This window comes from Dunckerocampus dactyliophorus, chromosome 17 (assembly GCF_027744805.1).
Source record: "Dunckerocampus dactyliophorus isolate RoL2022-P2 chromosome 17, RoL_Ddac_1.1, whole genome shotgun sequence".
NCBI classification, from domain to species: domain Eukaryota; kingdom Metazoa; phylum Chordata; class Actinopteri; order Syngnathiformes; family Syngnathidae; genus Dunckerocampus; species Dunckerocampus dactyliophorus.
The window spans coordinates 4,670,216-4,697,577 of NC_072835.1; the positions used below are offsets into that span (position 1 = coordinate 4,670,216).

Below are 27,362 nucleotides of genomic sequence, written 5' to 3' on the forward strand. Positions count from 1 at the left end.
AATAAAGTCCAAATATTAATAGAAAGTTGAAAAAAGTTGTATTCGAACGAGAAAAAGTTGCAAATTTACTAGAATAAACTCGTAATATGAGGAAAAAATAATGTCATTTTAGTAGCATAAAGTAGAAATATTAAAGAAAACTTTTAATTTTTTAAAGTCATAATAATATGAGAATCAAACAAAACAATGAATAAAGTTGTAATTTTTGGAAAATTAGGTTGCAGAAAAAGTTATGCTATGAGGATAAAGTCAAAATATCATGGGAATAAAATCATAATTACGATAAAAACATTTACAACAAGAAAGTTAATTAAAAAAACAGCAGAAATGGAAGAAAACGGCTGTAATTTTACAAGAATAAAGTCAAAATATTACGAGGAAAAATTTTATTCTAACATGGAAAAAAAGTCTCAATTTTACGAAAATAAATTTTTATATGTGGGAAAAATGGCATTTAAGTAGCATAAAGTTGAAATATTATTTTTTTTAAGTTGTAATATGAGAAACAAACAAAAGAAAATATAATTATTTGGAAATTTGGTTTGGGGAAAAGTTACAATATTGTGGGAATAAAGCCCAATTATTACAAAAAGAAAATTTACGAAGACATTTAAAAAGAAGTTTGAAAAAGCAGCAAAGTGTGGGGGGAAAAAAGAGCGAAGTTGATACTTTTTCACCCACATCATGAAGTTGAGATGCGTTGTTTTTTATATATATATATATATATATATATATATATATATATATATATATATATATATATATATATATATATATATATATATACAGTTATGGAAAAAAAGATTAGGTCACCCAGATCCAACTAAAGGTACCTTTGTTTGGACAAATATAACGATGACAACAAAAAGTAGCTCAGAGTTAAATTTTTTGGCAGTACAATGCTAAAGCTATTCATGTAAGAACTTAAGTGATTTTGGTTGTTAAGAAAACCATGGAAGTTGCTAGATATCAGCTCTTAAATTAAACTCTTATGAGCTATATTTGTTACCATCATATTATCCGATCTTCAAAATACAGCGGATCAGCAGGACATCCCTAGTAGCCTTCACTGTGTGGCCTCACATCATGTACTGTATGTGTTATGTATGCATTGTGATGACTTGGTATTGGGTGGACCCTGGATGCAGAAACAAAAGTGGTGATAGACAAGTAAAGTCTTGTAACTGCTCATGTAGAACGGCCAAGATGAAAGACACAACGTACAAACAAAAATGGTAAAGTCTTTAGGTAACAAAAATCAACGCTGCGGGTAAAGCAAACAAAAAGACACTGCGAGAAGAGCTAACTAACTTACAGTATAAGTAAACTGAAAATGCACAGCTATGTCAAAATGACTGCTGGGATGAAGCAACGAGGCTGACGAGAATACCAGATAAGATGACTGTTCTAAGCACAAAAATACAAATATTTTTACAATACATTTTATAGTACTTCTAACATACAGTACTGTGAAAAAGTGTTTGCCCCCTTCCTCATTTCTTTTTTTTCATGTTTGTCAGACAAACAAATTGAAATATTAGTCAATGACAACATAACAGAACACAAAATGCAGTTTTTAAATTAAACTTTTTATTTTATTTTTATTTTTTCATTTTCAGCATGAAGCCCTTTTTAAGGGAGTCAGGTCAGGACTAGGCCACTCCAAAGTCTTCAATTTGTTTTTCTTCAGCCATTCAGAGGTGGATTTGCTGGTGTGTTTTGGATCATTGTCCTGCTGCAGAACCAAAGTTGGTTTCAGCTTGAGGTCACCAACAGATGGCCGGACATTCTCCTTTTTAGGATTTTTTGGTAGACCGCAAAATTCATGGTTCCATTTATCACAACAAGTCTTCCAGGTCCTGAAGCTGCAAAACAGCCCCAGACCATCACACTACTACCACCATATTTTACTGTTGGTATGATGTTCTTTTTTTGAAATGCAGCATTACTTTTACACCAGATGTAATGGGACACACACCAAGTTCAACTTTTGTCTTGTCAGTCCACAGAGTATTTTCCCAAAGGTCTTGGGGATAATCAAGATATTTTCTGGCAAAACTGAGACGAGCCTTAATGTTCTTTTTGTTCAGCAGTGGTTTTAGTCTTGGAACTCTGCCCCGCGGGCCGTTTTTGCCCAGTGTCTTTCTTATGGAGTCATAGAGCTCAAATTATTTTCTTTGTCATTTGTTCCTGAATTTCTTTAGATCTCGGCATGATGTCTAGCATTTGAGGATCTTTTGGTCTACTTCACTTTGTCAGGCAGGTTCTATTTAAATGATTGCTTGATTGATTGAGAACAGGTGTGGCAGTAATCACATCACTTTTTCCACAGAAAGCATTTTTTTATCCCTTAGTAATAAAATGTTTCATTTAAAAACTGCATTTTGTGTTCAGTTGTGTTGTCATTGACTAATATTTACATTGGTTTGATCTGAAAGTTTTGAGTCTGACAAACATGCAAAAACATACAAAATCAGGAAGAGGGCAAACACTTTTTCACACCACTGTACGTTTACTTTTATGAAAGAAGATTGGATGTTTACACAGTTTTAGTACTCTGGGATGAAATCTGTATTTAAAATAAACTACATTCTGTGGTTCACGATTATGTTGGTGAGCCTGCTTCTACATGAAGCGACTACACTTTCTGTGGTAACATACAACCAACCACACACCACACACTCTCTGTCCTCCCACACTGGCCAGCAGCAAACAGCGTCCACACACTCAGTACTCTGCCTGATTGGACCCATGTGGTCCTCACTGCTGACGGCGCTGATTACTGAGAGTATTTAAATGTCAGTAACCTGCTGTCATGGTGGAAAGTGTAGGAGGCCCTCGAATCACATGATGTGTGTGTGTGTGACTCAACCTTTTGGTTGGAAGTTCCTCACCAGCCAAGCTGACCTTTCAACACCCACACCCCTGTCAAAAGACAAATCACAGCATCACATCATTCTAGACATTTCTATTCTGCTGGTTTGTAGTCTTTATTGCCATATTTAGGTAAGGCTTTAGCCCGTCTACAATGAAGAGGCACTTTATAATGTAATATAATCCTCTACGAGTGGAGCAAGTTGATTTTGGACCCGTGAATGTCATAGTGAGCCGATCCAAAAGTAGCCGCTCGCTGCTGTTAACCAACACAGTGGCTTGTTGTTACGAGCCATATCGTCCGATGATCATTTGACAGAAAGAGCGTGGTGGGTGAGGGTTCTGTATAGCAGAACAAACGTGTCAACATTCTGCACATGCTCCAAGTGACAAAGCCTCTCTTGTTGGATTGCATTCCACATGAAACCTGTGTTGACCCACACTATCAAACCTGTACTGCATGAAAAACACAGTGACCAAGAAGCAGGTGAACTCAACTTCCACCTTGTCTGTACAACTTTCTCTTGTGTGTACTTTAGTTTCGTCACAGGTTTCATAAGTGATGCGTTTTTTCCTCTGAGGGAAAATGAGTGTTATTTCACTCAACTGAAAGCAGAAGTACGACACATGGATTTTCCCATTAGCTGTTCCTGTCTGACTTGTCGTAATTTTATTTTCATTAGGGCTGTCAATAATAGTGCGTGAACGGCTAACTAATTTATTTCATTATGTGCACCATGTCAAGCCACCCCTCTCTGTTACGGCGGCAGATGGGGGGGTACAATAGCGCGCCTCCCCACAGTTTGACACTCTTTTATAACTTTATTCTGACCTGAACACATCAACAGCAGTGAAATTCCAACACTATATACTAAAATTCATACACTTGTCTCTAGGCCTTCTCAGGATGGCACTTCCTCATTGAGACTACAGCGAGGTGCATTCAGGGGCACTCCCAACATCACAACAATGTCTGTATTATGTGTGTATGTGTGGTGTAAATAAACAGAAGTACAAAGAAAAACAATAAACACTTTGTTACTCTTAATGCAAAAGTACAATTTGCTACATTTAAGTATGCTCGGAAATCCCAGAAAGTACATCTGCACTCAAAACAGTGAATTCAACTTAAAAAATTATGTGGTGTCGTTGAACGCAACCCTTCATGGCTCATTCTGTGTAATATCTTTGTGTACTAAATAGTCCATGTTACAATGTGGACACCTGTGGCTTATAGATCAGTGTGTATATACGGTGTGTACACATCTTTCTTTCTATTTAATTCAGCTCTATTGTCCGGAAAGTATGGTAAATAATGCTGGCAATGATACAATTTTGGAAGCCGCGTAAGAACAAAGTAAAGAAACAAAGGAACACAAAATTATAAACTGGGCTCATGAAGGAAGCATAGATTGACAGTACGAAAGGAAGATGCCTTTCAACTCCCCGCCCCCCCACCCTCGCATAATCAGCACTTTCATTGCATATTTTGGACAAACTTAAACAACATAATTGTGGGACATAACGTGCCAATACTTGCATGCCGATAACATTATGGGCAGAAAAATCGATTAAAACCCATATGAACCAACCTATGGTTGTCAATCTCGGCCTGGGACATCCCTAGTTTTTAACATGTTTGTGAACAGGGATTACATGTGACACCCATTCACTTAGAGCTTGTAGTGTGCGCCTCCTGCTAGATCGACAACGTCTCTACTTCTTTCTTCCTGCAGTGCCTGAGGATGTCGAAGCGGAGCTTCTTCGTTCGCCTGGTGCCGTGCCGCTGCTTGCGGGGCGAGGAGGAGGCGGTAACGTCACTCGACTACTCCCACTGCAGCCTGGAAACGGTTCCCAAGGAGATCTTTAGCTTTGAGAAGACGCTGCAGGAGCTCTACCTCGATGCCAACCAGATTGAAGAGCTGCCTAAAGTAAGCAAGGCCTACTATCACTTCTACTTTACAAGGGAGCGTCAACATCAAAATGTTCTCCCGCTGGGGCCAGTATTAACAACTTGGGGCGCTCGGCTTTATCGGTTCCCCCAGTATGTGCAATAACTAGAACTTGGAAAGAGAAGTTTTTGGTTTGCATATTTGACTTTTATTTTAGCCTCTTATCTCCTTCCTCTCATTCTTTGTGCCACCAGCAACTGTTCAACTGCCAGCTTCTTCAGCGACTGAGCATGCCAGATAATGACTTGACCGTCTTGCCGGGGGGGATCGCTAACCTCATCAATCTCAGGGAGCTTGACGTCAGCAAAAACAGTAAGCCCAGCCACCCCCGACCTTGACCTTGTGCGTCCTTATCGCTTTGGCAGAAATGCCAAATCAGTGTATGGTGGGAGATGCATACAATGGTATGTTATATGAAAACGACCACTGCCGTGTTTCATGTACGGCCCAGGAGTCCACAGAGTCCACAGCTTGTGCGTGGTCACAAGTGGCTGACAGGCATTCGTCTCTGAGGTGCGAAGTCAAGTGTGTGCCATTGTCGTGTGAAAAGCAGGCCCAATCTATGAACTGATGTAACAGTCCCGCTGTTAGTTCTGCACCAATGAACCAGTCTCTGACATATTGACAGGTAAAACTGGCGCGGCGTGTCTCATTTACCACCGGTGACGTCACTCAGAACGCTTGCCGGTTAAGGAAAGCGGACAAGTCCTAAACGCGTAGCATGTTGAAGACTGTCCACATTGCAAATTTCAAGCATACCCTCAGACTAGGCCAGTCATACCGGGCCTGGGCCCACTTCGTAAAGTACAGCACGTTTGACTAGTGTGAGCACACTGGTCCGCACCATTGAATGACTGTAATGATAACTGACACAAGTACATGACTCAAAGTGATCCAAAAGTCACAAAACCCCACAGCATGCCTGCTCATCCACCACTACATTTGTTTGTATGATCAAGACATGTCATTGAATTTATGCAAGCAATTAATGACGGGAGCAATCCACAAAGTCAGATATGTTGCAGTAATACAGGAGAATAAAAATGATGGGATGATGAATGATCCATGTGAACGCTGGCCAGCAGGGGCCAGGAGAGGGAGGGGGAATCGACCCAAGTCCATTGCAGTACGAATGGCCTTTTAGAGAGGTGTCCAAAGTGCGGCTCATGGGCCTTTTGTAGCTGGCGATTGTTTTTATATTAGCCTGTGGCACGTTCTAAAATGTAATTTAACAAGAAAGCCAAAGAAAAAAAAATCACCAGTAATTTTTTTTAAAGAATAAAGTCAAAATATTACGATAAAAAAGTTCTAATATAATGAGGAAAAAAAGCCATAACTTCACGAGCATAAAGTAATAAATGTCATTTTAGTAGCATAAAATTGAAATATTAAAGATAAAAGAGTTTTGTTTAAAGTCGCAATAACGAGAAACAAAAGAAAGAATGAAGTGGTAATTTTCGGAAAATTAGGTTGGGGAAAAAGTTACTGGAATAAAGTCAAAATATTTTGTGATTAAAGTCATATTATTATGAAAAGAAAATTTACTAGAAGAAAGTTGAAATATTTGGAAAAGTATTTAAAAAAAAAAAAGCAACAGCAGAAATGAAAAAACAGTAGACATTTTACACAAGGTCCAAATATTAAGAGAAATAAGTTATATTCTGATGAGGAAAAAAGGCGCTGTTTTACAACAATAAACGTGTACCATTATGAAATAATGTTATTTTTGTATAGCATTATTAAGTGAAATATATTTATATTTTTAGAAAATTAGGTTGGGGAAAAATTATAGTTATATTATGAGAAAGTCAAAATATGGTCATACAACAATAAAGTCAAATTATTAAAAGAAAGAAGTTGTAATCAATTGAGAAAAATGTCACAATTTCACGACAAACTCGTAATATCATGCGGAAAAATAATGTTACTTTAGTAGCATTTCACCTATATCACAAAGCTGAGATGCAATTTTTTCTTGAAATATATATAACTGTTTAGCATATCTATATATATGTATATGTATGTAAAATATAAAAGTGGCCCTTGCAACCTTTCATTTTTCCCTTGCTGAAAAAAATGTTTGGACACCTCTGTTCTAGTGTGAATATATCGTAACACATCTTTTAGGTCCTCCTACACAACACTGTTTGTCATAAATTCATTTATAATAAATTTGCCGCTACATAGTTGGTCTCACTACTCGCCCATAAACACATTGTGAGGCACGTGGTCTGCCAGAAAATAGGAAGACGTAGCAGGAGGGATCGGTGTTGCCAACTTAGCAACATTTTTATAAAAAAAACGACTACCGACAAATGTAGTGAAGACACTTTTGGAGAGTGCTGCTGTGGGCCCCTGCTTCATCTAAAAGCTCAGTCTTCTTCTCTGAAGAAGACAAAAAGAAACTTTTTTTTGTTGGTAATATTTCAACTCTGTGCCACTGAGCTAACATTATTTTTCCTCATATTACAAGTTTATTTTTGTAAAATTGTGACTTTTTTCTTGTTTCTCATATTCTTGTAACAATTTTTTTCCTGCAACCTCTTTTTCCTTTTTGTTTTTGTTCACTTTTCATATAATAAAAAAAAACATTTTAAAAACATGTCTTTTTTTAATATTTAAACGTTATGCTACAAAAATTATGTTATTTTTCCTGATAATATTACATTATTCATATAAAAATTCCAACCTTTTTTTATTTTCATTTATTCATTATTTTCATTAATGTGACATTAAACTTACTGTAAGACTTGGATACAAGACGTCCGGTCATGTCAGCTGGTTACTAGCTTGTCTGAAAAGTTGAAATCTTTTCATAACATCCTATTGCGTACATCTGCAAAACCTTTAGCTTCATACACGTTGTCCATACCTGGGACCCTATAGAAAGCATCTTCTGAAGTTTAACAAAGTGTAGCTAATGTATAACCAAGTGTGAGTCAATATTTCTTCATGCTCTGTCATTATTTAGCCGTTCTTCATCCTGTCTTGGGTTGCTTAAGAAAAGATGCTGAGCTGAGACTTTCCACCTGTGTTTAGTATGCTGTTACATGCACCTGCAATAATCACCACAACAGACCTTTGACCTGCATAAGATGACCAGTTTACACGCTGTATGGAGCAGTGATGACTCAGGATACATACATACACCTCGAATCATTTAGTGTCAATTATGCAAATGACATTTTATAGATTTTAGAGTACATGTCATGAATGTGATCCCCCCCCTCCTGTAGGTATCCAGGAGTTTCCAGAGAATATCAAGAACTGCAAAGTGCTAACTATTGTGGAGGCCAGTGTGAATCCCATCTCCAAGTGCGTATGGAGACACTCAGTATACCACCACCACCACAGCATTGGTCTGATGGGGTTTCTTGTGACTTATCTCCTCCTTGTGGATCGTGCTTGTGTGTCCAGGCTCCCTGAAGGCTTCACCCAACTCATGAGCCTGACCCAGCTCTACTTGAACGATGCCTTCCTGGAGTTTCTACCAGCCAGCTTTGGCAGGTCTGTTAGAAAACAAACCCTAAAGCAAAGCGCCTCAGTCGTTAGATGGCGTCATTTACTACGTTTACATGCAGTCAATATTGGGGTTAAGGTCAATATTCCGATTTCTGAAACATTCAGAATAACCTGTATAAATGCGTGATGTGAAAAAAACAAAACAAAACAAAACGCATGGACAACGTCATGACGCAATGTGCGTAATTTCCTCTTCTTCTTCCTGTATCCATGAACAACAACACTGGCATGGTGGATAATGAATGCCTTTGTTTGCGCTTTGGTGCTGGTACTGACCCACCACCAGTACTTGACACTATTCTGCCTCACTTTCGCGTTCGTACAAGCCCTGCTTCGCGTAACTCTCACCTTCTGATAGATTCGTTATTGCAGTACTTTCTACCGTCTATAAAAGACATAATGTTCTTGTCTTTCACCACACTAACCAGGTGGCTTGTTTCTTCCTTGCTCCAAAAGTGTGGGGTTTTGCGTGTCGCCATGTTTACAAGTACAGTAGTACCTGCCAAAGACAAGATTCCTTGTGAATAGAATGCACGCAGAGCACAAATTAATGTTCCTTTCAATTGGGATATCCCGATATGCGTATGTATACATGACCCGATATTCAGCTTAGAAAGGAGTAACCCAGGGGTTTCAAAAGGGTTATTGGTGTTTACATGGCTAATATTCCGGTTATGATAGGGTTATTTCACTGCATGTAAACGTACTCATTGTTTAATTTGCATAGTGGGCCATGACGCATAACTCTGCCCAGAGTGGAGATTTAAAAAAGAAAAACAATTTCAACTCTGTGTTTGTGTGTGAATGGGTAAAACAGACAGAGCTTTTTGGTTTGTGTCATAATAAATGTGTTTAACAAGAGAGCATGTAATTATCGACTTACTGTGCATCGATTTGCCTTATAACATGCACAGGCGATTTAAAAAAATGAATTGGGCATTGTATGAATTTGAATGATACCGGTTACGATTCTGATTCCTCGTTTCAATTCCGATTTTTTGCGATTCTCGATTGCGATTCTTTTACATGGCAGGGTCATAAAAGTTTGCTTGGTTTAAATTAGGGCACTAACCAGAGTTTGGATGAAATGTCTCAACTTCTCAATGAATTGTTTCCTTTCCATCAACTTTACTATGAATTTCTTACAGGGTTGTTTTCAACCAGTGCGTAAATATCAAACCTTGATTCAACTTGAATATAAATATTATGAAGTTTCTTTTTACACGAGTACACGTTCACAAAATCTGTTTACATTTCAAAAGTAGTATACTTTCTTTGCTGCCCCATGTTGGTGTAAGGTAATTTTTACGACACCCATATTTTTTTAACACAAGTAAACAGGATATAGCCCAAAGCGCTCTTATTTTGATGGCCGGAAGTGTGTTGTGTGAGTTGAGAAGGTCCCTTGACTGTTGCTAACAGAGACATACTGTAGAAATAAATAAACTTGCTTAGCCGTAGCCCCCGTCTTTTATTTAAACCAAACTTCCAACTTCAGCCATCATCCTGAAACTACACTGGCATCAGACAGACGTCATTTATTGTTTGACTTCCCTGATACTGATTGCTTAGAGGAAGTCCGACCTGGTGCATCAAAGACGAGGTACTCTGTTATCTCTACACCATCAATGTGTGAACATAATTATGTCGGTCGTGCACCCTCCTTTGCATGGTATCATTGTGTTGCAAATGTTGGCTGAAGCTGACCGCTCTTTTTTTATGACGTTAAGCCAAACTTTTTAGTCACTTCTTTGATGGTGCTCGCCGGCTTCTTTTCTTCGTTGGCTATTTCTTCCGGTATGCGTAGTGGCAACGAAACTAGAAATCTAAATAAAAACATTTGAACGATCCCGGGAGAATCGGAATGTTAGTCCCAGTTCCCATCGATGCTTGAGACTCGATGCCCAACCCTATTTACCTCACAACAAGCACAATAACATGCAGTATAATAGTCATCATCATAATAACACAGGCTACTGTTGTCACCCTACTCCAGCTAAAACTCAACTCAGAATCCCTGACGCCGCTTCCTGTCCACATGTCCCCAAGACATTAATTGAAACACACACAAGCATGAGTCTTATTTATGGCTTAATTTCTCTGATTATACTGTATCTACTATATTGGGTGATAAGAGTGTTAAGGTGACTTGAGGGATGTTATTTCATGTCTAGATGGCTCTAATAATGTCAGAAGTCGTATTTAGAAAGTCATAAATAGGTTTTCTATGCTCCAACTACGAAAATATTCCAGTTATTAACTTGAATCCTATTTCTGGAAGTTCACTTATTGCTGCGGGGCTGTCTCAATTAACCGCGATAAACGAGGGACGACTGTATATCTAATATCGCGCTATATTGATGAACAGAAGCGTTACAATGCGCGACCAAGTCAGCTGTGGTATGAGCGTATGAGGTGTCATAAGAATGCCATCTGCTGTACAGAGTGGGAAGGACAAGCTACACAGACAGTCCCATTATTAGCGTGTTTGTAAGCAATGGCGAACACGTCACACCAAATCTAAAAATATATATTTTTAAAAGGTAGAGTCAAATTTATCTGTGGCGGGCCAAATGTATTTGTGGCAGGCTGAAACACTGAATGCAGTTAGGCAGCACTTCATGTTGGTACAAAAACACCGTAGAATTAAAAAAATAAAGGAAAATAGAATAACAAGTGTGTACATATGTACATACTGTACAGTACATTGTAGATATAAATTGATATACTATTTTAAAAAGGCTTCCCAGTGAGACTTTTCTTCCCCAAACCAGTTCTTCAGTCTTGCTTGTTTGTCATTGGCACATCTAAACTTGAGCTTTTTTATGATGCGTGATTACTCAAAACATGCAACACATTGAGTTCCAGAGGGTATTTGTAGATGAACACTGGGCATGAGGGCATGATGCTGACGTTTGTATTGTTCTTGCGGCTGCAGGCTGACTAAGCTGCAGATCCTGGAGCTGAGAGAGAACCAGCTGAAGATGTTGCCAAAGTAAGTAAAGGAGAGAACGCTTCTCCCTCACGCCACCTACTCCTCCTTCATCCCCCATGCCTCTTTCCCGCACCACACTTCGGGCTTTACTTTATATAAGAGCGCCCCCCACCTTCTCTTTCCTGACTGCTCGCTCTGACAGGATCGGTTTCTTTTAGACCATAACAGTGAGCTGAGGAGGTCGACTCAGGAATATCTGACAAAGCTCCCAGTGCTTCTAGAGGAGGTTCTGTCCCGGGTGCATTCATTTTACATACACCCCCCGGAGGACCTGCCTTTTCGTTAGGGCGACCGCCGCCGTCTGGAGCTTGTCTCGCTGTGTTTATGTGACAGACGCCAGACCTGTTAGAGGCTGGAGACCTGACAAAGAGAGGCACTAACCATCGAAAAGGTTGCCCCGGACGACGCGCAGGCATCCCAGAGATGTCAACAAATGTTTTCCCAGACAAAGAGAGTCTTTTCAGGGCCCTGGCATTGAAGTGCGCACAGTCTCATAGCCGGCTGATGCTTTCAGGGAAATGGCTGCTCTGCAGTCATAAGCCACCGTGGTCATTCTACTTGTAGAAGATTCAGCGCAGTTCATTGTAAACTCTCTCAGCACACTCAATGGTCTCGGGTGGATTGCTAGCCAAGACTGACAACCGTGTATGTCACATTAGTGTTTATGTTCAGAGGGAGAAAAAAACACAGGTTATTGTGAGTCTTTTGTCACTGACATGAACGCATGTATTGCTCTTCTCAACGAGCAGAGGGTGCTGTGTGGGTCATCACTTTTGTTTGTGACATAAAAAAAAAAGACTTAAAAAGCTGTAATCAGACAGCGATGGTCTTCCCAATGACAACCTTTTGTGGTGTGTTTTACATTTTGTGTTAATGAGGAGACCCAGAGATCTAAACAGAGTGCTTGGTGGTCCTGCTTTTTGTTCCTGCTGGACCGCCATGGAAAGTCACCAGCAACACACCCACAAACACACACACATTTAACATAACATGTTCAAGGACCTGGCCCATATTGCTTGCTTTAATCCCCGCTGACAGCTTTCTCTCACTTCATTACTCCACTTTTCCTTTTTTGTGTTTACGTCATTCTGACGCATTTTCTGATGGTCAAGATTTTGATCTCCCGAGTGTTTGTGTGCTCACAGAAGCATGCAGAAGCTCACACAGTTGGAGAGGTTGGACCTAGGCAGCAACGAGTTCACTGAAGTGGTGAGTAACCCGGGGCGCTGACCTCTCCTTCATGTTTGGGATGCACTTGCAGTAAAGTACAGAGACTGCATCAGAGAGACTGGATGGAACGGTGACCAAATCTAATAAATGACAGAAAGTATAGATGGGAAGAAGGCGACAACAGAATAAACGCTATGTGAATGAGGCCTTGGGGACTGATAGGAAGATCCAGCTTGTTTGTGATGCTCTTCTTCGTGTCTCTGCCACACACACACACACACGCACAGAGTTTAACCTCCTTTCTCTCTTTGCCGTCCACAGCCTGAGGTGATGGAGCAGCTGACTGGAATCAAGGAGCTCTGGATGGATGGAAACAGACTGACCTTCTTACCAGGGGTACTGAGATAGATACACACGCGCACACACCCTCAGCCCTGCATCACCCTCATCTTCATCCTCATTATGCACCGTTTTCCTCTAAGTAGGTCAAAATGAGCGCTTTTTAGTTCTGGCATGTCAGCAACACTCGCTGTAGTCACAGAGGCCTTTGGGCCTTTTAATTTAGTGTGCTTTTCCACATTAGAATTGTCTTTTTACATAACATTTTTTTATGACGTTGTTTCATATTCTGTGGATCCCCACATATTCATGATTCAGCATTCGTGACCCCACAAAACATTACTTTTTTATAGGGAAAACCTGCCTTTTTGTGCTTATAATGTCAATAATTGGGAAAACTTCAGTCAGAGGCAAACTTCAAATTGCTTGAAGAGGTGTTCTTTATATGCAGTGGATCGGCTCCATATTTACACCCTTACTTACGCATCACAAAGCAACAAGAGCTTATCAACCCCGTTGCCTACCTCACTCACAGTGCTACCAAAAATACACACTTGGAACACTGCACCACACCAACTATGTGGGTATCGAAATAGATGCTTCACACTAATACCCTTGCAAAACATTACTGTTTTATACTCATTTATAACCCACAAGGCATGCTGGGAAGCCCACACACGCACACATACACACTTCCCCAACAGGAAGGTACCCAGCATGTCTTGCAGGTTATAAATTAGTATAAAATAGAGACTATCAAGTCTCATTTTTAGTCGCTTCTGGGTAATCCAAATAATAACGCGCTCCAGTAGTGCATTTGCTGGGTTTCACATGGCGTCACATCCAGTTGTTATCGGCCCCACCTCAAAGAGATGGGGGGCAAACAAGTAATTACTATGTAGAAGTAATGTAAAATCAGAACAAAAATGCAGCGTACATTCGCCGTTCTCACATGTGGAAACCATTCAAATATGTATTTTGGAAAAGATTTAAGAGTTTTATTGTCATTGTACAGCAAAACAGGTAGTTACACTATGCAATGAAATTCTTATTCTGTTCATTCTCCCTAAAAAAAAAAAAAAGAAAACACAAGAAAATGAATAAGAACAAAAGAAACAATAATACCAATAAATTAAAAGCAACAATAAGATGTTCAGTGTTGAGTATGTGCATGTGTTGCGTGCAGCATGTGTGAGTGATTCGTGATTATTAAGATAGTCCGTCATAAGGGGGGGAATTTAGGAAACAACCAAAAATGGCAAGAAGCCACCTTTGCTCAGACTTTGACAGACAGATTCAAGAGAGTTTTATTGTCATATGCACAGTAAAACAGGTAGTTCTGCTGTGCAATTAAATTCTTTTTCTGTTCATTCTCCCAAAAAAGAACGAAAACAAGAAAATGAATAAGAACATAAGAAACATAAATACCAATAAATTAAGCAACAACAACAGAAGAGACATGAATACCAATGAATGAATGAATAAATAAATAAAGAGTTATGAGTGTGTGCGTGTGTTGCGTGCGGCATGTGTGAGTGCTTCGTTGAGAAGCCTGATGGCCTGTGGGTAAAAGCTGTTTGCCAGCCTTGTGGTCCTGGACTTCAAACTCCTGTAGCGTCTGCCTGACGGTAGGAGTGTGAATAATGAGTGTTGTGGATGTGTGCTGTCCTTGATGAGGTTGTGTGTTCTTCGTAGGACTCTAGTTTTATAAATGTCTTGCAGTGAGGGGAGGGCTGCCCCAACAATGTTCTGTGAGGTCTTGATCACCCGCTGGAGTGCCTTCCTATCACGTGTTGTACAGTTACCGTACCAAACAGTGATGGAGGCGGTAAGGACACTTTCGATGGTGCATCTGTAGAAGCAACTCAGGATTGTGGTGGGCATGCCAAATTTCCTCAGTCTTCTCAGAAAGTACAGTCTCCTTTGGGACTTCTTCATAATTTGTTGGGTGTTGTGAGACCAGTTGAGGTCCTCGCTGATGTGTGTGCCAAGGAACTTGAAGGTTTTCACCCTCTCCTACTCAGTCTCATCAATAAACAGGGGTCTATGCGGCTCCTTTTCCCTTGTTCTTGGGTCGATGATCATCTCTTTAGTCTTATCTGTATTGAGAAGGAGATTGTTATCATGGCACCAAGTCATGAGGTCCGCCACCTCTCGTCTGTATGATGTTTCAACCCAGTGCAGTGCAGCGAACGATGAAGGACACACACAATGTATTCATTCTGACTGATTTGGTGTAAGAATGCAAGTACACATGTGAGAAGCATTATATTCAGTATGTCTGATGCTGGAGATAAGCTCTTCGATCGTCTTGTTTTCAGCTATTTCATGTCTTCATGCATCACAACTGGAGCAAATAATTTTAACGACATGCACCCTTATTTGCTTTCATTTCAAAAATATTGCAGAACATACTGAGTGTGGCCATAGCTCAGTAGTTCTCAATTATTTTGTGTCATGAATGAAATGAAACATGAAATGTTTTCACACACCCCTGATTTGAAGTACTGTTGAGAAACTGATAACATCTATTTATTTATCTTTACTGAACTCAAAACTGAAACCAGCAAAATGCAACAAAATGGAGAGCAGTGACGCATACGGGCGTATTCAAGAGTCAAATTGCATGCCGAGTACGACAAATTCATACATGTTGGCAGGTCTGCACTAATTTTGAGGCCCTGTCCACACGGGGAGCGTTCTTGGGATTTTTTTTTTTTTTTTTTTTTTGGCAAGTTGGAAAAAAAAAGTTACGTCCACACTGTGCCGGATTAGTACGTTGTATCAGGACGGGAACACATCACTGAGTGAGAACGATATAATACACAAGGCACACCTATGTGTGGCGCTGTGAACAGGCACGCAGACGGAACCACCTGACACGCCAAACCATAGAAGAAGAAAGAACGTATGTGCATAAGTCCGTCGTCAAGGCACATCAAGATTTATGAGAAGTGGAATTACTTCTGAGTCATTGTGGAGTATAAGACAACAAAATATCAGGAGAATGTCGACTGAGGTGAATCATGTCTGTTGAAATATTCAGATATGTTGGCTTGTCGTCAAAGCTCACTTCTGGTCACGTGACGCCGACGAGGTGGCGGTGAGTCGGTGATGTCATCGTTCTCGTATTGCCTGTCTTCTAAATTCAAATAACCAAAACAGAATAGATAACTTTATAGATACAATGAACAGTTTAAGTCTTTATCCAAAAATCACCAGGCCAAGCAGAATTACAGATCACAGCACAACATTAATTGATAACATATTTACAAATGATTTCGACGACAACACGACAAGTGGACTGTTAATTAATGATATTACTGACCATCTTCCGGTGTTTACGATTTATAATGAAAACTATAAAAAGAGAAAGAAGGACGATATCAGGACATTCAGAAGATCACATACAGAGGAAAGTATTAGTGCTTTTAGGAAAGATTTGGAAAAACAAAGATGGGAGTGCGTATATAGTGAGAATGATGTGAACGAGGCGTACAAAAACTTTCTTAATGTTTATATGAAGTGCTATAACAGACATTGTCCACTGAGAGAAGTATTTAATAAGCAAAGGAAGAGAAATCAGCCATGGATGACCAAGGGACTACTAAACTACTACTAAAAATACACTATATAGGAGATTTATCATTCAAAAAACTAAAGAAGCAGAAAAAATATATAAAACATACAAAAATAAGTTAACAAACATCCTGAGAGTGTGTAGGAAAGAATATTATAGTCAATTATTAATCAAGAATAAAAACAACGCTAGAGCAACATGGGGCATTCTAAACAGTATTATACGGAACGGTGCTAAGAAAGACTACCCTCTTTATTTTATAGATGGAAATGATAAATATGATAATATGAATCAGGTAGTTGAAAAGTTCAACAATTACTTCGTAAATATTGGACCGGATTTGGAAACAAAGATCCCAAATTACCCACCGGTAGAAGAAAGAAATGAGATGATAGACAAGAATCCCAATTCCATGTTCCTCACTAACGTCACACAAAAGGAAATCATAGATATTGTCAACAAATTCAAAGCGAAAACATCAACCGATTGCAACGGAATAGAAATGGAAACGATAAAAAGGGTTATAAATGAGATTGTACAACCGCTAACGTACCTTAGCAACTTATCATTCCAGACAGGTAAATTCCCAAATAAAATGAAAAGTAGTTCCAATCTTTAAAAATGGAAACGAACATCAATTCATAAATTACCGACCAGTGTCCTTACTGCCACAATTTTCCAAAATCATTGAAAAACTATTTAATAACAGGTTGGACAATTTTATTTAAAAAAAATGAATTACTCACTGACAGTCAATACGGATACAGAAGCAACATTTCAACTTCCATGGCACTGATAGAAATTACAGAGGAAATCACCAACGCTATAGATCATAGAAAGTGCACGGCTGCAGTATTTATGGATTTAACAAAAGCCTTTGACACAATTAATCATGATATTCTAATCACTAAACTAGAAAGGTATGGAATTAGAGGGTTAGTCTTGAACTGGGTTAAAAGCTACTTAGCTGACAGGAGGCAATTTGTGAAGCTAGGAGAATATACGTCCGAGGAGTTAAACATATCATGTGGCGTTCCCCAGGGGTCAATTCTAGGACCAAAACTGTTCAATCTATATATAAACGACATCTGTAAAGTCCCAAGAGACCTAAAGCTAGTATTATTTGCAGACGATACAATCGCATTATGTTCTGGAGACAGCACACCAGAGCTAGTACAACAAATCACAAATGAACTAACTCTACTAAAAAGATGGTTTGATAAAAACAGACTATCACTGAACCTCAGTAAAACTAAAGTAATGCTATTTGGTAAGTGTAAAAAGGAAATGTACCAGCAAATACAAATTGATGGTGTAAACATTGACAGGGCGAACGAAAATAAATTTCTCGGGGTTATAATAGATGAGAAGATGAACTGGAAATCTCACATTAAAAATTTAAAACATAAAGTGGCAAGAAACACCTCAATACTGAATAAAGCTAAATTTGTCCTTGACCAAAAAGCACTTAATGTGCCGAGTTAAGGGGTAATAACTACAAAAGTGCACTTCAACCACTAACTGTGCTGCAAAAAAGGTCACTCAGGATCATCCATAATGCTGCTTACAGAGAACACACAAATTCTTTATTTATAAAATCACAATTATTAAAATTTGCGGATCTAGTAAACCTTCAGACGGCTAAAATTATGCATAAAGCAAACAATAACCTTCTGCCGAAAAATGTAAAACAATTCTTATCAACAAAAGAGGAAAATTTAACCTAAAATACCTATAGGCACGGACAACACTGAAAACTTTCAGCATTTCTGTATGTGGAATCAAGTTGTGGAATGGATTGAGTGAGGAACTCAAACAATGCACAACAATGAGCGATTTTAAGAAAAAGTACAAGCAGTTGATGTTCACAAAATACAAAGAAGAAGAGACCTGAACCACTGTGTACATACAATACAACATCTAACCATCTAACCAAGACTATTAACTCTTCATTGTGGTGAGTACATGGTCTGTACTCATTCATTATCAATCAAACACTTCTTCAATCATTCTATCAGTTATTATTATGCCTGTAGCTTCCTTTTAGTAAGTGAAAATCTTGGTTATGATCGCACTACATTGTCATGTAGCCTTACAAAGCATACCTGGAAGAACAAGAGGTGAATAAATGTATTGCAACTGATGTGAAACTGATGAGGAGTAGGATTAAATAAGCTTTGCTTCTTCCTACTCCTTTTTGGACATGCAAAACTGTGAACTGTATTGTGTGATGTGCAACTGTTTGACTTGTATGCATGTTCAAGATTAATTAAAACCATGAACCATGAACCATATCTACACGACAACAATAAGTCGGCGTTTTCAGATTTTCCCACCTTGGAAGCCTTTTAAAAAGCCGTTTTCAGGTCACACATAACGCCGTTTCTGTGTGGATGACAGGCCGAAACACTAAAATACGTTTTTGACCTGAAAACGTTTCCTTGTGGATAGCCCCTGAAAGTCCTCCCTGCCTCTCACGCCTCCCCAGGGGGGCCCGGCCCACTATTTTAGAAGCACAGCCATAGTTTATGCTTGCCCACGGTCTGCTCACCGGAAGTGACGCAAACTACCTCTAGGTCACGTGCTTGAAACCACACAATGTCCAGGTATATGATCACGTTGGAGTTGAGATTATATTTATTGTATAAGGACCAAAAATGTAATTCTATGTCAGGTTGGATAAATGGAGGGTGTGAAAATGGTGCAAAGGCGTTCAGGAGTGTGAGTGTGAGCATTAAAAACCATGTGACCTCCCGTCATGCTAAACCAGTGGTCTGCAACCCACGGCTCCGAAGCTGCATGCTGTTCTTTCATCCTTCTGCTGTGGCTCCAGCTGGTTTATGCTTCAGGGTAGTCCGTCACTACTTCATGAGCCTTTTTAAAGGTTTAAAGTCAACTCGGTGAGAAATCATGATGCTGGTTAACCATTTCGTTCGTTAGCTTCTTTTGTTGCTCATTAACAATGACAACAAAAGCAACAGGGAAAGTGGTACTGGAACCAAAATGTGTTACAACATTTTGACTGTGAATGTTGAGCCGAAATCAGTGAAGAAGGCTAAAGAAAAGGCACAAGAAACATGACTAATTGCCAGGTGGCAACAGGTGTTGTGGCTTGTCACTCCGCCAGGAAGAAAGAAAAGGAACTGGACAAACTATATACAGTATGTAGCGTTACCTTCAATTTGATCACCAAATAGGTTTTGTATTTCTAAGTGGGTTTTAATTTGTTGGAAACGGGCCCTAATGGCTCTTTTGATGCAAAAGGTTGCCAACCCCTGCCCTGTCACTTCCGCATTTATATCCAACACCTCCATACTGACACAAGTAGGAGAGCGAGCTCTGTCCTGGACGGTCCTCTGGACTCCGTGGAGGAAGTGGGGGAGAGAAGGATGTTGGCTAAGCTGACATCCATCATGGACAACACCTCTCACCCGCTACATGATACTGTTGTTTCCCTGGGCAGCTCCTTCAGCAGCAGACTTACACCCACGGTGTAAGAAGGAGAGGTTCCGCAGGTCCTTCATACCGACCGCTGTCAGGCTCTATAACACCTGCACCACCTGAACCATGTTGTAGTCAATATGCATTTCTTTACACTGTACTCTTTACTTGCGTATCTTGCTTGCTGCTGTAACAAGTAAATTTCCCTGCTGTGGGATAAATAAAGTACAAATACAAATACAAATACAAAGTGGTCAACCAAATATGGCATGCAAAAATAAACCCCACAACAAACCAGGAAAACTAAACCCAAACAAAGCATAAATGGCTCCCACAATCGTATTGTTTTGCGTGTGTATTAGAGTAGAAGTGTTTATTTTGATACCTGCATAGTCTGTGTTGTGCAAGTTACATTGTGTGTTCTCCATGTTACTTGTCGCACCGTGAGTGAGAGAGGCAATTGGTTTGTGTTGGTGTCAAAATTGACATTTTTATGGGTTACCCATAGTTTTTCGCCAGAACACAACCCCTACACTATATTGTTGTAAAGTTTGGTGGTAGCACACCGAAACTCAGATCTTATCTTTGCGTGGAACTGGTTGATCCTTATCATATTTGTCTTTCTCGTCTGTGTTCAGGAATGCAAAAAAAAAAAAAAAATACACCCGCTGTGTCTTTTGTTCAACATTTTCTGTGCACGTGTGTCTCAGATGCTGGGCATGCTTAAACAGCTTGTCTACCTGGACGTCTCCAAGAACAACTTAGAGATGGTGGACGAGCAAATCTGTGGCTGCGAGAGTCTGCAGGATCTGTTGCTCTCCAACAACGCTCTGACGCAGCTGCCCGGCTCCATCGGTAACCACCTCTAACGCTGCCTTCTCCATAAATGCTTTGAAAGCATTAAATACACACTCAGAAATACATTTACTAGAATTTGTGTAAAGTGTCATTTCCTTCTGTGGGAGGATCAGCGGGGATTTATTTGCAGGAAGAGGAGGGTATTGATGAGTGTTCCGTAATCCAATATGCTGTAGTGATGCAAGTTTCCCTCACTAAGCACCCGGAGCTTATTTGTTGTTGTGTAACTCTCTCTCTGTCTCTGGTGTTCAGGCTCGCTGAAGAAACTGACGGCTCTGAAGGTGGATGAGAACCAGCTGATGTACTTGCCTGACTCCATTGGAGGGTGAGCCATGAGTCTTTCTTCCCTAATGGACTGTAATGCGCAGCGGGTTTAATCCTTATGTCCTCACATCACTGCTGCACTTTCTTCTCCACTTGTTTCCCAACAAGCAATGATTTCTCATGTTAAGAGTTTGTCTCTTTGTGGAGGCTGACAGATTATGAAACAAAGCCTTATGGTTGACTTTAATCCCATGCAAGGATTTGAGTTTAAGCAATCAGATATGTTTTTCACATTGATGCAAAGCTTGTGTTGGCTCTGTTTGCTTTGTGTGGTTGGTTTTATAAGCCCCATCAAGCTTTTGAGATGCTGCCGTATGTTACCATGGCAATCCTCTCGTCTGACTAGTCGGCATATTTGTTATGACCGAAGTGCTTGTACTCACCAGGCTGACCTGTCTGGATGAACTGGACTGCAGCTTCAACGAGATCGAAGCCCTGCCATCGTCCATCGGCCAGTGCGTCAGCATTCGCACCTTCGCTGCAGATCACAACTTCCTCAGCCAGCTTCCCCCAGACGTGAGTGCACAACTCTCTCTGTCTCGTGTTCACTGATGTTCATTACCTAATCTGCGGTGCTTTTTTTGTCTAACCACAGATGGGCAACTGGAAGAGCGCAACAGTGCTGTTCCTACATTCCAACAAGCTGGAGTCGCTGCCGGAGGAGATGGGCGACATGCAGAAACTGAAGGTCATCAATCTGAGCAACAACAAGTGAGTGACACGTGTGTCCACTGTACACATGTACTAACGTCAGACCAGAATGTTCTTGCAGCAGCTCTTGCAACCGGAGCTGCTTAGTGGGGACATAAACCATGCGGGTGTCAACGATACGTCATTAATACCGTCATTAAGCTTGAAATGACTCATCTGTTGGCATGTACAGTACTAGTAAAGTGAGAGCACAGAATGTTCTTTGTCTTCACACATCATGTAATTACAGTGAAATACTACGGAGCTATGAAATGACTCGGGTTGGGTATTGTTTACACATCAGGGGGGTCCAAAGTGCACATTCTCAAAATATAGAAAACTGAAGAAAAAAAAAAAAATCAGCAGTAATTGTACAAGAATAAAGTCAAAATATTAAGAGAAAAAGTTGTAATTTTATGAGAATAACATAATATTCAAAAAAAATATATATTGTCGTTTTACTAGCATGAAATTGAAATATTAAAGGAAGTAGTTGGAATATTTTGTGGGGAACAAACAAAACAACAAATAAATTTGTAATTTTTGTTAAATTAGGTTGCGGAAAAGTTATAATTTTATGTGAGTAAAGTCAAATTGTCATGGAAATAAAGTCATAATAACGAGAAGAAATTTAACAAGAAGGGAGTTGAAATAGTTGGAAAATTAAAGTAAACAGCAGAAATGGGGGAAAACTGTTGAATTTTGGGAAATTATGCTTGGGGAAAAAGTTACGAGAATAAAGTCAAAATTTTATGGGAATAAAGTCATAATTATGAGCCGAAAACTTACAAGAAGGAAGTTGAAATAATTGGAAAATAAAAAAAAAACATGAGAAATGGGGGAGAGTAAAGTCAAAGTATTGACAGAAAAAAGTTGTATTCTATTGAGGAAAAAAAGTGGCGATTTTATGAGAGTGGACCCGTAATATCATGAGGAAAAATTATGTAATTTTAGAAGAATGGAGTTGAAATAGTAAAGAAAAAATATTGGGGTTTTTTTGTTGTTGTTTTTTTAAGCCAGAATATTATGAGAACAAAACAAAATAAAGTTGTGATTTTTGACATTGGGGAAAAAGTTGTAATATTGTGGGAATATAGTCATAATATTATGAGAAGGAAATGGACAAAGATTATTTAAGAAGAATGTTGAAATGTGTGGAAAATTAAAAATAAAAACAGCAAAAATGGGGGAAAAGGGGCTGAAGACCGAAGTTCATTCTAATAATAGGCTTTTTTACCTTATCACAAAGCCGAGATGCACTTTTTTCTTGAAATACAGTATATATGTGTGTGTGTGTGTGTGTGTGTGTGTGTATGTATATATATATATATATATATATATGTGTGTGTGTGTGTGTGTGTGTGTGTGTGTGTGTGTGTGTGTGTGTGTGTGTGTGTGTGTGTGTGTCAGATATTGACTGCATATAGCGGCCAAATTACCAACTCAATTAGAAGCTTTATGCACGAAAAAGTTTTGTTTTTCAATCAATGAAGCCGTCGTGTGTACACTTTACTGAGTCCTAGCTCAGTCACAATCATTCACAAGATCCACACAAACTGTCAGTTGTTCCACATAAAAAAGCCGTCTTCTTTTGAGCTTGCTATTTCCTGGTCAAACATGTAACTTTAAGAGCATTTGCACCAAAACATATATATGTGTGTGTGTGTGTGTGTGTGTGTGTGTGTGTGTGTGTGTGTGTGTGTGTGTGTGTGTATATGTGTATATATATATATATATATATATATGTGTGTGTGTATATATGTGTGTGTGTGTGTGTGTGTGTGTGTGTGTGTGTGTGTATATATGTGTGTGTGTGTGTATGTATGTATGTATGTGTATATATATGTATATGTGTGTGTGTGTTTCATTTATCTTTCATAAAATACAACAAAATGGACATATTTCACACATAATGTCAAGTGGTGATTAATCTTGATTAATTAATTTGAAGACTGTGATTAATTCGATTAGTTTTTAAACATTTGACATCCCTTCAAATGTTTGTTAGCATAGGTAGTGTTTGATTCTTGAGGTTTTTAGGCTTTTAAAGTTCCATGTCGATACGTGTGACTTACAATCTGCTTTTGTTCCACGGCAGGTTGAGGAACCTCCCCTACAGTTTCACTAAACTGAGCCAGATGACAGCAATGTGGCTGTCTGAAAACCAGGTGAGGCCCACCTTATTGCCTTAGCATCACAAGTAGCTTCGTCATGAGGTCTATTTTCCTTTATATTTTGGCCTCGTTTTCACAAGCAAACGGCATTATAGGTCACTGAAGACTGAGTTTTCAAGTTGTGAAAAACTTGACCTGCCAACATGTTTGCATTTTTTGTACTGGGCACGCGTATTGAACCTTAAAGGAAAACTGCACTTATTTTGGAATTTTGGCCATCATCCACAATCTTTGTGTGAGACATGAACACATGTTTTTCTCCTTTCTGTGTGTTCTAAAGATATATAAAAAGAGGCAGCTCATTAATACAAGTAATGGGACACACATATTCGCCTACAACACCTCCAAAAACCTCTAACAAGGTTTTATATCCAAGCTGTGAGCATGTAGTAACAGGTACATTCATGATAGCATGTAATACTTACACAAATTTTGCTGTATTTTGGTCATTTTTGGCATTAGCGGAACTTGCTTCATGGGTGTATTGATTTCACATAGCAACATAGAAATGAACACTAAACCAGGCGTTATCTTTTCCAAACTCAAAACCAAAAACACAGCAGCAGTTTCGGCACCTCCAACATGGTAGCGTTACCTTTCGGTAGAGACGCTGACACGCTGTGAGCGAGTGTGTGGTGAAGCTAGTCGCTAGCCGGCTAGTAGGTAGCCTGTGTCTTGTGGCGAGGTGTCACTACGCCAGTAACCGTAGTTCATGGGCATAACAATGTTAACAATAATAATAGCAGTGTTGCTGTAGCTTGGTTAATATGCAGGGCACATTATGTAAACGGAGCGTTGTTGGCACTTTTTGGAGGTTTTTCCAGAAGGCTTCATAGGCAGAATAGGTGCGTCCCATTACGTTTTTATATTTTTAGAAGGCACAGAAAAGAGAGACGTGTGTTCATGTCTCACATAAGGATTGTGAATGATGGGCAAAATTCTCCCCAAAAAAGTACAGTTTTCCTTTAAATACGCTTGTACGCCTCACTGCTCTCCAGGTACACATTTTGTTACAAAACGCCTGACATTCAAGAGATAACCCTGAATTATGTAGTGCGCCTGAACGCATCAGCACCGGAACACAGCAGCACAGGGACCACAGTGCACACAGAGGTGTTCATTGCTTTGTGCCTTATATGTACAAATAAGTCTGATTATGTTGTACAGTAAGTGTTTAATACTGACGATTTCGGTTATATTGTGTGATTGTGAAAGATGGTGGTAGGTGTCATTTCATCAAGAATTTTCATTGCGTAGTATAACCACCTGTTTTACTGTGCATATGACAATAAAACTCTTGAATCTTGAATCTTGAAATGTCTTGAAGGATGGCAGGTGTGTACTGAGTCGTGGATACCTCAAACCTTTTTTTCCTCGTCTCTGTCAGTCCAAACCCCTGATCCCACTGCAGAAAGAAGAGGATCCAGAGACTCAGAAAACTGTGCTGACCAACTACATGTTCCCGCAGCAGACCAGGACAGAGGACTGTGAGTATTGACGTTCGTGTTTGCCCTCATCGAGTCTTGGTAGCCTTTTCCAAATGAGAGGCGCTACCACGCACATCTTTAGTGTGACAAGTGAACCTGCGGCAGATCCCTGCATGCATATTCAATAGGCGAGCAGGCTACCGGAGACACAGCTGGCATCACCTGTCTGGGTCTCTTAACGAGGTGTCGTGTTACGTCAGGTGAACTCTTCTGGGAGTAATTGACACGCTTGACCTGCTAAAAAGCTTGTGAGTCAGTGGAGTCGTCTGTGCAATGATGCCAGCAATGTACCTCACCACAAAATGTCCTTTTGTACATGAGTGGAGTTTCACATGTATCTTTAAGGACGCTTTACTGAGTCTTTGTTGTTTACGCCATCTAGTGGTAAAACTCAGACTTGCACTCATTCAGTACAACAAATATGATTAAAAACGAAGCATTAAACAGATTTGGTTTGTGCTGATAAGTGGGTTGTAAAGGTATGCATGACAGTATTTAAACACTATATTGTCTTTGGACAGTTTATAATTGATGCAGGTCTTGTGTCGGCCTAGCAATGTGGTTTTGAGTGTACTCAGCAAAGTTCAAATGTGTCTCAGACATTCCCAACTCTGACTCTGAGAGCTTCAATCCAACCCTGTGGGAGGAGCAACGCAAACACAAAGCTCAGGTGGCCTTTGAGTGCGACGAGGACAAAGACGAGAGGGAAACACCTCCCAGAGTACGTGACCTTTTTAAGAATCCCTGCGGTCCGTTTAGTGAATATTTATAATGAAGATGTCGGCTTTCCAGGAGGGCAACCTGAAGCGCTACCCCACGCCGTATCCAGACGAGCTGAAGAACATGGTGAAGACGGCCCAGTCGGTGGCGCACAGGCTCAAGGAGGACGAGTCCAGCGATGAGTCTGGAAAGGACCCCAAACCCGTTGAGAGGAACCACATTGGTGTGCAGGACGTGGGAGTGAAGGTCACTTTCGAATAAGAGCTTCTGCAGAATGTCTCCTCAGCTTTACTTTTCTCACTGGACATTCATGTTTGTGTGCAGGTGATAGAGGCGCCCTGTCCTAACGGCCTGGTGTCTGAAGCGGAGTCCAAAGCATGCAACATCACATTCACAATCCCCAACCCTCCAGAACCAGCATCCAAGGACACGTCTGAGTCTTTCAGCTCCCAGCATGTCCCACTCAAGTTGTCCGAGGGCTCCATGATGAACCACGAGGACACGCTGGAGGTACGTGCACCAGCACCCGCTCATAGCCTGCTGGGAGCTTCAGACCTTCGGTTCATTTTTAATTTGTAATGACTGTAAAGCACTGCGAGGGTTGAGTTAGGCCTCTTCCTGTAATGCATCTAATTTAATATCACACCAGAGGAAGAATCTCTCTGAGTCATACACAGCTAGCGCACCTGCAGCAAAGTAAGAAGTGACCACAGACATGCTGAATGAGCCCAGATTATAATTTCACCGATTGTCAGCTGGGATAGGCTCCAGCATGCCCCCGCGACCCTAAAGAGGAGAAGCGGTATAGAAAATGGATGGATGGATGGATGTATTACTCCAAAGTTTCATACTGGGCACTTGGATGTTTGTGCCACTTGGGAATGTGCAGCTTACCAAATTCTATAGTTACAAGAAGGATATAATTTGATTCTTATTTGTGAATTTATAGACTACCTGTCTTACTTGTTGGTAGTAGACCATTGTGTTATTTTAATTGACTATTGCTCATGATTTTTTAATGACTATTTTGTTGAGAAAAAATGTCGAAAACAAATATGGCACTTTTTCTATAACTATTGCATATTACAGTATTTGTCTTGTTTTGCACAAACAGCGTTTGTGAAATGCATCCAGTGGCATTGCAGTAAAGGAAGCATCATATGCCTGTATCGGTATGGCTGATATCGATGTTGGAAACAAAGTGCTGGACAATATCATGTCTGTAAAAGGCCAATA

The 27,362-nt window shown here is 39.9% G+C and overlaps 1 protein-coding gene across 5 annotated transcripts in view; it reads left to right on the forward strand.

Moving 5' to 3' along the window:
* The window catches only part of erbin (erbb2 interacting protein), a 61,598-nt gene that overhangs the window by 26,822 nt on the left and 7,414 nt on the right, over window positions 1–27,362 (forward strand). For all 5 annotated transcript variants that reach the window (XM_054758041.1, XM_054758043.1, XM_054758042.1 and 2 more), the window contains 16 exons: window positions 4,611–4,805; window positions 5,021–5,138; window positions 8,063–8,141; window positions 8,244–8,333; window positions 11,287–11,343; window positions 12,489–12,552; window positions 12,835–12,909; window positions 20,584–20,728; window positions 20,984–21,056; window positions 21,442–21,571; window positions 21,651–21,766; window positions 23,844–23,913; window positions 25,307–25,406; window positions 26,006–26,127; window positions 26,199–26,372; window positions 26,451–26,636. In XM_054758041.1, coding sequence (XP_054614016.1) covers window positions 4,620–4,805; window positions 5,021–5,138; window positions 8,063–8,141; window positions 8,244–8,333; window positions 11,287–11,343; window positions 12,489–12,552; window positions 12,835–12,909; window positions 20,584–20,728; window positions 20,984–21,056; window positions 21,442–21,571; window positions 21,651–21,766; window positions 23,844–23,913; window positions 25,307–25,406; window positions 26,006–26,127; window positions 26,199–26,372; window positions 26,451–26,636 — 1,785 coding nt within the window. In that variant the 5' untranslated portion in view covers window positions 4,611–4,619. The remainder of the gene's footprint in view (window positions 1–4,610; window positions 4,806–5,020; window positions 5,139–8,062; window positions 8,142–8,243; window positions 8,334–11,286; window positions 11,344–12,488; window positions 12,553–12,834; window positions 12,910–20,583; window positions 20,729–20,983; window positions 21,057–21,441; window positions 21,572–21,650; window positions 21,767–23,843; window positions 23,914–25,306; window positions 25,407–26,005; window positions 26,128–26,198; window positions 26,373–26,450; window positions 26,637–27,362) is intronic.